This window comes from Podarcis vaucheri, assembly GCF_965113315.1.
Source record: "Podarcis vaucheri genome assembly, chromosome: 8".
Taxonomy (NCBI): domain Eukaryota; kingdom Metazoa; phylum Chordata; class Lepidosauria; order Squamata; family Lacertidae; genus Podarcis; species Podarcis vaucheri.
Window position 1 is genome coordinate 53531020 of NC_138766.1, and position 12267 is coordinate 53543286.

General features: G+C 41.2%; 1 protein-coding gene across 1 annotated transcript in view; it reads left to right on the forward strand.

The window, feature by feature from the left end:
- Positions 1-3209: 3209 nt before the first annotated feature.
- The window catches only part of LOC309538470 (chloride channel protein C-like), a 76912-nt gene continuing 67854 nt past the window's right edge, over positions 3210-12267 (forward strand). The window contains exons 1-2 of the mRNA XM_082234090.1: positions 3210-5107; positions 7761-7890. Coding sequence (XP_082090216.1) covers positions 4860-5107; positions 7761-7890 — 378 coding nt within the window. The 5' untranslated portion in view covers positions 3210-4859. The remainder of the gene's footprint in view (positions 5108-7760; positions 7891-12267) is intronic.

Consider the following 12267-nt stretch of genomic DNA (forward strand, 5'->3'; position numbering starts at 1 on the left):
TCCTCTTGTCTGTCCAGAAGCTGCTGCTAATAATTGCCATTGGGCAGCCCTTAGTTTCTAGTACTATGGAACAGGGAAAAACTTGCTCAGTCTCACATATTATAGATTCGCTTTACAGTTTTTTATTTGGTGTTTTTAACAAAGCAATAAAATGGTCTGGGACCCATTCTCTGGTATCACCTGTTACCTGCTCCTGTGCCTATACATATGCACGTGTGAACCTGCATCTTACAGGCATGTTCAGTTGGGGGATCTTTACTGGAGGTGATCTACATCTACTGTGGCTTGAACCATTAGTAAAGAAAAAGCAAGATGGTTGTAAGTTACCGGTACACAGGCTACCCCATGGCCTGGACCATAAACTGAAACGGTTCCTATCACAGAATGCTATTGCAGCTAGTAGTCACCTCTGAAAATTAGGGAAACTCAAATGGGTTGCTTTTGAGTCCTGCTTTTGGGATTTTGAGTCCTGCTTTTGGGATTTTGAGTCCTGCTTTTGGGATTTTCATAGGCACCCATAGGCTAGATCCAGCTGGACTTGTGTTACTATGAGAGCTTTCCTTACATGGATTATGTTGTTGTGTAGTCGTTTAGTCGTGTCTGACTCTTTGTGACCCCATGGACCAGAGCACGCCAGGCACTCCTGTCTTCCACTGCCTCCCGCAGTTTGATCAAACTCATGCTGGTAGCTTCGAGAACACTGTCCAACCATCTCGTTCTCTGTCGTTCCCTTTTTGTGCCCTCAATCTTTTCCAACATCAGGGTCTTTCCCAGGGAGTCTTCTCATGAGGTGGCCAAAGTATTGGAGCCTCAGCTTCGGGATCTGTCCTTCCAGTGAGCACTCAGGGCTGATTTCCTTAAGAATGGAGAGGTTTGATCTTCTTGCAGTCCATGGGACTCTCAAGAGTCCTCCAGCACCATAATTCAAAAGCATCAATTATAGGTAGACACTAAGGAGCCAGACGGTATGCAGTGGAGGTCTAAAGCCACCAGGGGGAGAAGCTCAAATGGAAATAACAGATTTTGTGTATGTAGAGATCAGGAAAATGAGAAAGGCAGAGAGAAGAAGCAAGATCCTACAATTACCTGTCCTGTGGGATGAAGGGCGAAGAGAAGTCTGAATTTCACTGTGACTTATACATGCACTGTCATGACTAGGTAGAGAGTTATTGGCAAAGGCTAAGCAGTAGAGGGCTAATCTTCCCTGATGTCTGATGCATACAGTTTTCTAGGCTCAAGCTATGATAAGGTGGTTGAAGATAAGGTAGCATTTGTAGGTCATCCTTGAGCTAAATCTGCTCAACTCTGGGTTCTTTGGGACCCTCCAAAAAAGTTCAAAATTATTAAAAAGGGTTTTGGGGGCAATAATGGTAATTTGTGCTCTTTGAAATAGTTCTGACTGACCTGAAGAGAAAACTAACTGCTGAGAAGCAATGGAATGGAGCGGGGAGGCAGCAGGGATGTAAGGGGTCTAGCTAGGCTGAAGAAGTCTTGCTTCTGCAAGTATCTATGGAGTGAGAGCAAGCCTGGAAAAGAGTGGTGCAGAAAAGCCTTCTGGAGGATCCCCGAAATGTAGATCAGTGCCCTGGGTAGAATACTGAACAACGTGGGAACTAAGAGGCGCCTAATTATAGGAATTAAGCTTCCTAACTGGCATTAAATAAATAATGCCAGTTATTTATATGTAAATAAAATAAACAAATTAGCTCCAATTCAAAGACCGGGGCAGGACTGAAGGGACTTTTAAAAGATACAAGTAGCAAATTGTCAACAAGTCAATCACATGTCACAGCCAGGTGATTAGAAATGTTTCAGACGAAATGCATATTTAGAGACTTAATCCAGTTACAGGGGAAGATGTCTGGTGGGGATGCCTCTTTCTAGGTTCTTAGTAAGAAATAAGAGTGTCTGTTTGCATTAGATATAAAAGTTCAGGATATATAATTAACCTTTTTGCCATTAATTTTATGACTTGTGCAAAGGCTGTTTGAGATTTGAATTAAGCCGCTACAGCTTCCCCTCACGGGACTGACCTTATACCACCGTCTCTGTTTGTTTGCAATAGTACTGCACTCTTTTACACAGAACAAAGCCAAAATAAATACTTAGTTTCAGGGCATATGCAGAGTTCCAGTTGAAGTGATATTCTTGGTAATGTGCCACTACCAGCTTCCATGTTTCTGCAACATCTTCATTGTGTGCTAATCGTATTAAATATCACCCCAGTACTTATTGGTAAATGATTTTAAAGCTAAAGCTGTCAAACACTTATTTGTGTGCTGGTTATGATGGAAGATTCAATGCTTGTGCCCCTAAGTATCCTCAGGTTTGCCATATTTATTCCGAAGTAAAAATTAAGATGGAGCTTCTATCTCTTTCTCCCCCTCCCTCCTAACATAGCTGAGAAGGCCATATTCCCATGGCAGCATGCCTAAAGGAAAAACTGTTTTGCACAGCATCACACAGGTATTCTGAAAGTTTTGTGTAAATCACAAAACTTTTGTCTCTTAAGAAAGGTCAAGGGGTTCGGAGTGGCTGTTAAAGGCCACATGCTTCCATTTCCCCCATAATTCAAGGGCTGCCTGAAAGGTAACTGCAAGATGGCCACAGAGACTGTGGATCTCTGTTGTGTTGTTCACTCTGAACCGTTGCATCATTCCTCTATTGTTTTCCTACTGTATAAACAGCCAGGCTGCTGGAAAGCTGTGGAACTCGAATCTAAGGCCCTGTATGTAAACATGCAGTATTGTTACTGTTTTTCAGTTTACAGTAAACACAGAGCTGTGATACGGTGTAGGGGATATTCAGTATTCCTGCCCTCAGAGAATACGTAGATAAAATATCTGTTGAGTAGATTCAGAGGTGTTTCCCCAACTATGATCTCTCTCCTCTCTACTTCCCCAAGTGTATATTAGCATGGCAGCACCTGTGCTGTGGAACTCCCTGCCTCTTGACATTAGGCAGGTGCGTTTACTGTTTTAGACAGCTGTTGAAAACATTTCTAGTAAGCCTATCCAGACACATGCTTTAGTTTACATTTGTTTCATTTTTTTATTGTGCTTTGTTTTTAATGATAGCTTTTTTCATGTTTGTTTTTATTGGTTTCTTCATTTTAATCATCCATTATATATAACATAATCTGCACACTGCTTGGACTTTTTTTTAAGGAAGCAGTTTATATTTCCCCGCTAAATAATAATTAAAAAAAATAGTAAATGATTATTTAAAAATGTTAATACATTGAATGCCACCAATTATCTGCATCCAAAAGTATACATGAAGCACTACCTATCCATGCATTGTTCCCTGTCTCTTAAAATGAAGCAATAATGTCTTATAATTAAACCAAAGTAATAATGACCTTATTGCGTGGAAGCTTCAAGGTTAGGTAGGCGGTCTGTGCACCTAAAAATGTTTTCTTTTGTCACCTTCCTCCTTCAGATACTGATTTGGGGGAATCTTTAGATAAAATACCCTGTGCCACTCCCCACCTGAGAGCACACACCACCTTCTTATAACCTTTTCCCACTGCCTATTTGTTTGCCTCCTTCTCTTGAGACCAATCCACAGCACATCCCAGAGAGACGACAAGTTGTAAACCATGAATTTGTCACTATTCCTTCTTTTTGCTCTGTTCACTTACTCAATCATTTGTTTAGGGGGAGTAGGTAAACAGGCAACAGCAAGAGCCGGAAACTCCAGATATTGGAAGTGGGCCCAGGCTGTGGGTATCATTAGATGCCAGATGATGCCAACTCTGTAATGCCTGCCTTGGTGCTAATCATTGTTATTAGTGCCCTTTGCAGCCTTTGTCTTTGCTTGTTGCTTGAATTTTGACGTTGCACAGGGCACTGCTGAAATTTGAGACCCCAAGGTCTGCCACTGTGGCCAGCCATTATGTAAACATAACATTACAATATTGCATTATGTATGAAAAATGTTAGAAATTTTAAAATACGCAACGAAGGCTAAGCAATGTGGTTCCCTCCTGATGTTGTTTAACTACAGCACCCATCAGCCCAGCCAGTAAGGCTAATGATAAGGACGATGGGAGTTGCAGTTCAAAAACATATCAAGGATACCCCATTGACTAGCCTTGCTTTAAAATACAGTTGGTCCAACATAAACATTTTTTTAAACAGTCCAATAAAAGCACATAAAAGGCATTTGGGAGTGGAGTTTTTAGCCATTTTAAATCCTAAGCAGAAGGGTCAACTATACCTCTGTTGAGAGTTCAACAGAGTAGGGGTGCCACTCCTGAAAAAGCCCTGTCCTAGTGCCTGCCCGTCTAATCAATCTTAAAGGCAGATTACTTGACCAGGGCCTTCGATGAACTTGGGACATAAGCAGTTACAGATAGCCTGGCCGTAAGCCATTTAGGACTTTTTAACGCTCAAGACTCATGCTTTGAAATGGACATGGGAACACACTAGTTACCAGTTCAACTGATACAGAATTGTTCCAATGTGTTCAGAACACTTAGCGCCTGATATAAATTTTTACATTAAGTGGCTGGGAAGTATGATGACCAAACCCTCTGCAATCGTCACTTGATTTTAAACCCTAAGACTTCACATTCTCTGTATTGTTCAGGAAAGACTGTGTGTTCAGTTGGCTGCCTGCCCAAACCTTCTGGTGGGAAAGTCACCTATGAAACAAAAATCTGGTTCTGACAGGTTCTGGGTGACACAAACACGCAGGATCTGTGTGGTGCTGCTACTGAAGCAACCCAACCCACAACATAAGTCAGTGAGCCCTTGTTGCACAGCAGTCAGTAAGTCCTCTCCAGGTGCATTTGTCAACCATTGATTTGCAGACAGAGGTCTGAGGTCTTCTGCTGCCACTTGTGATTCTTCAAAATGCCAACCCTCCTTTCTTGCAAGAGATTCACACATGATGGTGAAGAGGAGATGCTGCTAGCTGAAGATCAGCCAGATTTGATTGAGTCTCTTGATCCCAGATGCAACAGCAGCAGCAGAAGCTGCTCAGGAAGGGCAAATTTCCTCCAAGAGAAAGAAAGGGAACGCCTATCTGTCCACGAGAGTCTGGATTATTTGCCTTCCCACAGCAGCGTTTACAAGAAGTGGCTGCAGGGACAAAACTACAGGTAATAAACAACCTGCTTGTTGTACACACTGGATATTAACACTGAATTAGTAACACCGAGTTGGAACCCTATTTGAAATTCACACGAAAGGGAAAATAAGCAATGGGAGTTTTAAGGGAGTTTGGAGTCGGGGATGCACACCTTACGATTTGTGCAACTTTCTCTCACTCCAGCATAAGGGATTTGCCTACTTCAATAGGGCTTTGCAGAACAGGCATGAAGAGGGCATGGCTACTATGCTGGGACCCCTGTTTTAAGAAATCCAGCAGGAGTTGGGATATTGGAGTTCAGGGATGCGTGCCAGCACCTGTGCACCCCCTTACCCCTCTTTTCTTCCCAGGAGGTTGAAAGGGAAGCAAATAGAAATAACAGGAACCCAGTTTACAGAGGGCTTGGAGGTGTGCTCTGCTGCCACACTATCCAGTGTAGTTAGGCAGGTAATTAGTTATTGGTTTTAGCATCATTTGGTGTTAAATGGTAAGCTGTATTGCTTTAAAATGTGGTGAGGCCTTCTACAAATGGGACTACCTCTGTTCAGCCCTGGACTTCTGCTCCAAAGACCTGTTCCAATGGCATGGCTGATACCACCAGAGTTACAGTGTAGCAGGAAGGCAGTACATGTGTGCAGCCTGTGATTTTTTTCTTTATTAAAAAGTCCATGGGTATATAGAAATGATACCTTTGGGTCTGGGTTTTGCTGCTATATACCAGTTAGCATGAGGTCAGCTGCTTCTGTCTTAGAGTGAGTTATATAATTAATGCTCAATTGTCTACATTAGGATTTTCTGACAAAACACATGTTTGTTCTTGCTTTGATTTAAACTTTATGAGAGTCAGTGATATCGAATACCAACAGTTCCATAATAGAAATGGCTTAGGAATAAATACTTCTCATTAGCTTCAGGCTTGATGCAACAAACTTTGTAGTGATCAGCTTTAGCTATTGCGGTTTCTTTGGGCAAAGATATCCAAACCGATCAAACTAAAGTTTGTCGGTCTGGTTCCATGTTGCTTAACTTCTCCCAACTCCTTTATCACACTGATTAAGAAAACATTTTCTATAATTAAGTGTGCTGTTCACTCAAAGCAAAGTATTTTTAAAATCTGACCACACGCTTACCTCTCTTGTTCAAATCAATGGCATGCAGATGTACCAAAATATGGGTGGTGGTGGGGAACATGCCCTAATTTTCCTCAGCTTGTACAATAATTTATGTAAGAGTCAGATAATTTAAACCTGCATTTTTCTTAGTCCCCAACATGATGACCAGCAGAGACAAAAGAATGGGTCAAATATATTTCAGATGGACATGGTGAAAAATATCATTTTGTAGCTTAAGTATTAAAAGCACATCAAGAATACCTGGACTTTCTACCTGTTCCTAGAAAGATAATTGAAGTGAGTTGCAGGCTATGAAATGGTTCTGTCTTCACTTGACTCACTCCACTTGCACATGGAGGATTCCGCCCCCCCAAGCTTTCACAGGTTAAACATATTTTCCTTTATTTCCTCTTTGCGCATATGACTGTAAAGTATTATTACATCTAATGATAAACTTAAACCAAAGTGTTTTGGTGCCACCTATTGGGAACAGTGAAGAGTGCACTCAGATGTTTGGGGGGAAATGCTCTGTTAGGGACCAATGAGGAACTGCCACATTCTGAAGAGATGCAAAACACAGGAAACTCTGCTGCCAGGTTAGAGCAATTTCCAAATCCACAGTAGGGCAAGACCTTCATTTGTACCAATCTGAATGCCACAAAATACAGCAGGGAGGGAAAAGGTACCAGGAACATCCTAAGCATGTCTTCTTAGGAGCAGTTTATAAAAACATAAAACTTGGTAATTTTGCTGCAAAAGTGCAGGTTACACATCTATAATTGTTATAAGAAAGAAAGTCCACTGTGACCAGGAAAGGTTGAGGTCTACAGTGGATGGATTGATTACAGACTGAGTTTCTTGCTCTTGCTGCAGACTCTGTTTCTTTAGAGAATAACTAGGTCTGGGATTCTTGGAAATGTTAAATAGACCCAATTTCCAGTGGGAAGTGGATCCTTGGATCTATTGTTACATTCTTGCATCAGAGCAGTCATAAGAGACATCACACCTGCTTATTTTAGCTGTTAAGGCAGCTGTAGCGAATAATCAGAAGAGCTAAATGGAGCATATTTGTTACCAGTAAACGATATCTTGAAAGTTTATGCTTGTAATTCTCAACTGTTGTGTCTGGATTAAATTATGAAAATTAAGTCAATTTGCTCTTGTTGCAATTTGTTTTGCAGAACCTAAGATTTGGATCAGGGACAATTCAAAGGGCCAAGTTAGAGATGTAGGCAATACTTGCCTACTTGCCTAGGGATATGGACTAGAGGCTTGGGGAAGAAAGAACAAGGCATATTGGTGGAACAAAGAAGTCTCAACCTCTCACTTCTGAGTCATTAGTTAAAGAAAATCATGGCTGGAAAGACATGAACACCTTTCAATCACAATTCTTCTGAGAGATTCTCAGAAGAAACTGACAGCTCTTCTTCTCAAAAACTGAGATTCCATGATAACTGTTTAGCATTTTAGACGCATTACCAAAAGGCTACTTATTAACATTCTGAGGTTACTGCAACTGATACCAATTCTGCTTTTACTTTTATTTTTTAGAATGGACTGGGATCGATGGTTAGTGATGGGCATCATTGGAATAATAGTAGGAACAGTGGGTTTCCTGATCCATCAAATAATTGATTATCTCATCAAACTGAAATGGGAACTAGTGAAGAACTACATTCAGGTAACATGGCAGAAAATAATAATCTCTCTGTTCAAATTGCTTTGGGGGAAGTAATAAAGTCCAAGTAAGATTTTGTTACCTGATATTGGCATCATGCCACCTCTGTCCCTGATGACCTCTCTTTCTACAGACACAGAAGACATACTCGGGTAAAGTGTGCATAACAATGCACAGATTTCTGAAAGTAACATACAAATAATCTTCATTAGGGGAGACTGCTTTGCAATAAAAATTATATTAGTGAAGACTGAATGCAAATTGTGTATATTAAGAGAAATTTGCACTAAAATGCTGATGAATTATATATATTATAATATTTATATTATATGTATTTATTATATATATATTTGTAGGGTTTTTAAAAAACCCTATGAATTGCTGCAAAAATGTGGAGAACAGAATTTAAGATTGGAAACATAAAGAACCAAGGTAATTGAAATTGACAGATTCATAAATCCCCACTTAGGAAGAACAGTTTTTGATAAAGCTAAGCTAACCTGAACTTGGTCATAGCATGGGAGCCCTTTGAAAGCCACAATGAACTACGACCCTGGCTACCCACATGTCTTACTTTTAGGTTTCCCAGAGGCATCTGGTTGTGGGAAACAGGCTGCTGGATGCGATAGACCTTTGGTCTACCCCCAAATCACCTTTTATTCTTGCTTGGGCATAACTGTAACAAATAAAGCATTGTGAAAGGGAGGCTTGAAGAATGTTGGAGTCTAGAATAATGCTGTAGTGGACTCACCCTGCTAATTGCCCCCAATTAAATATAGTGGAGGGACGCGGGTGGCGCTGTGGGCTAAAGCCTCAGCGCCTAGGGCTTGCCGATCGAAAGGTCGGCGGTTCGAATCCCCGCGGCGGGGTGCGCTCCCGCTGCTCGGTCCCAGCGCCTGCCAACCTAGCAGTTCGAAAGCACCCCCGGGGGCAAGTAGATAAATAGGGACCGCTTACCAGCGGGAAGGTAAACGGCGTTCCGTGTGCGGCTCTGGCTCGCCAGAGCAGCGTTGTCACGCTGGCCACGTGACCCGGAAGTGTCTCCGGACAGCGCTGGCCCCCGGCCAATAGATGTGAGATGGGCGCACAAACCCCAGAGTCTGTCAAGACTGGCCCGTTCGGGCAGGGGTACCTTTACCTTTACCTTTAAATATAGTGGACTGACCACACAATACACCAATTAAACAAATTTATACAATTTATCACAGGATATCTTGTGTGAGGGAAAACTTAGTGATTTAGAGTCTCAGGTAGGAGTTCATCAAATAAGAAAAGTTTTATTTACAAAAAGAGGTTGGTGAAACCAAGTTGGGTCAGGAGATGTGTTCTTTCAGGTAGAAGTTAATTTACTAGTTAAACGAAATATAAAAATGTCACAGGCTTAAACACAGAAGTCTATGCACAGCTTTTCTTAAACTTCAGTTGCTAAAAATCAGGTAGATGTTCAGGTTTCTTGAATAGGTGGTAAAATGCTTAACTCAGTTTCTGTTCCTTTACTTAGCTACGACAGGTGTTACAGTTAAATACTTTTGACACAGCACAGCTTCCTTCACAGATTAATATTTTGGTTCATGAGTGAGGGGCACTTTTAGTCAGTTACCCACTCTTTTAGCAATCCCACACCTGAGGCATTCTAATTAGTATAACAGACCCAGGGGATCACCTCACTCCTTGTTACTGGCTTGGAAGTCTTCTGTATCTAGAAGAACTATCCCCTCCTGGCTATACTGAGGCCCAGGTAGTCTGTATTCCCACAGCTGCTACCTTCCCTGGCTCAGACTCAGTCCTTCACTTAACTCCAGTTAGCTGTATTCTGTCCCAAGACACTTAACACGGTCTTACTTTCTAAGCTACAACGGCGCTTAGATATTAACTATAGATATTTTCTTCAGAACAGATGTTAAACGCAAATTTGAACCAACTCTCTCAGACAAACCCTATCTTAATCACTGTCTCCCATCTCAAATTAAGCCCTATCTAAAACAAAAAACAAAAAAACACCAACTCCCTCAGAAACTGCTCCTTTTATTCTCCCTCCCAAAGTGCTGCCCCACCCCACCTCTGACTAGCTGTCTTGGTAGCCATTTGGAGAGAGGTTCCAGCACTCTGGCAGGATTCTGAGGGACTGCATCACCAGTCTCTGGTCTGGCTCTGCTGCCTGTCACACATGCCATATTTACATCATACATATTACACTCTTATATCACTTTATATCAATTTGTGCTTCTCACAAAGGATCGCAGGAACTGTAGTTTAAGGATGCTACAGGTTGTTAGGTGACCCCCTCAATGAGCTACAATTCCCAGCACCCTTGCAAAACTACAGTTCCCAGAGTTCTTAGGTGGCAGCCATTATTGTTATGGTGTAGATATGACAAGTAATAACATGTTAAAGAATGAAGCCACAAAGTATATTTACATTTTTATTTGTTGTAAAAATGGGAATAACAACTGCCATGAATGCACCACACAGGGGTGCAGTATATATTAACTATAGTCCCATGGTTGGAGCAAAGATCCCAAGTCAGTTTTTAAACACTACACTACACCAGTTTTGTGTTCTCCAAGAGAGACTCCAAGAGAACTGCTACTTTCTTAGATAGGCAACTGAAATAACAGAAATTGTCAGTGGATTTAATAATGGTTCCCTCAGTGTTTATAGCTGATGTGACAGGCCCAATACTGGGCCTGTGGTACACACACAGCTTAGTTTCTATTTTCTTTAGATTGAGCCCCATAATAAATTGGTATGCTGGCTGCTTGAGCAGTCTGTACAGGATGTGCATCTTGTTGAGTCTGTTGACAATAAGAACGCAGTTGTCAACAGAGAGGACATCAAGGTTCAGTCAGTCCATCTGGTCTTATTTTAATGTGGCAGAGGTTAACAGCATCACCATAAAGGTGAAAACAAATGGAGACTAACCATTATACTTAAGACTGCATTTAGCACAGCATGGAAGGATCTAAGAAGGAATAACCATAGAGGGCATCACCTTATAGTACCAGTTGCAACATCTTCTTCCATGGGCGTAGCCAAGATTTTTGCTGGGGGGGGAAGGCTTTTGTTGGGGGGGGCAGAAACTCAGATTTGTATTGATTTAGGGGGGCAGCTGCTTCCCTTGCCCCCCCCCAACTACACCCGTGCCTTCACCTCTTTGTTATACATGCTCTTGTTGGCATCTGTCTGCCTTGGGAGACAATGGAGGAATGTGCCTTTGAGGTTGAGGTCAAGCTGTTGTAAGGTTGCAGCTCCTGCTGTAGCTGTAGAGACTGATGTAGGAGAGACATGTTTTGTTGCAGCTGGGGCATAATAGCCAGTTGTCAACTGTCTTTGATACACTCAGTTGTCTTTGTCTGAGATTTCAGGCTCAGAGCAACCGAAGAATAGAAGGTAGGCAACAAAATTGGGAAGAGGCATTTGACAAAATCTTGACATTACAAGTCACATGTAAGCAAACTTCAGGTAATCAGAGGAGAAGATTCCAATATAAATTATGTCTATCCCTTTAGTTTGCAAAGAGGTTGACCCAAATTGCATGTATCTGGTCTTCCTGGATGACTGCAGAGTAAGCACATGTTTGCAATTTACTGTCAAAGATCTGACCTGAGGCCAAGACAGGAAATCTGTGGTAGCTTGCTGAGCCATTTAAATTTGGGAAACAAAAACAGCATCTTTGACTTACAGGCACAAGAGAATCCAATCTCAACAGAATGACTTTTTTTCCTTGCAAATTGTGGGAGTCAATTTACTTGCAAAGGGCAGTGGAGACAACATGATTCTGGCTAACCCAAACACAAACAGTTCAAAATGGAATGGGATGACAGTCAGACAAAATTGGTGGAATGGAAGGCATATTTTATAACTTTCTATAATAATTCTATAAGGTATTCACTAAGAAAACTGTATAGCCTTTGTTAATTGGATATTGGGATATATGGGTAGTTATGGTATTATTCAGGAAGAGCATTTTGATGAGCATTTGCCTTGAGAAAGATGAGGGTGCAAAATCTTAAAATAATTAAAAGTCAAATTACATTTTAAGCAATATTAAAATAAAGTTTGTTCTAAATAGGAATCCACACACAATCCTATACATGCCCAACAGTAAATTCCATTGATTTGAATCAGAATTTTTCCTAGGCAAACAATTAGAATTGTAACCTCAGCTAGGCATGCAGTAAAAGGGATTTCTTGAAAATAAAGTAAGTTGTATTTACCAGTATGTCAAGTGACACTAAAAGTGGCTTTTTGTCTTTAATCCTTTAAAATAAATGTGAATATAGTTAAGTAATATGCAATATATGTTACGGTTGCCATATTTCAAGAAGTAAAGATCTGGATACCCTCAAAGTTGTTGAGGAAAACTGAAGATCCAGGACA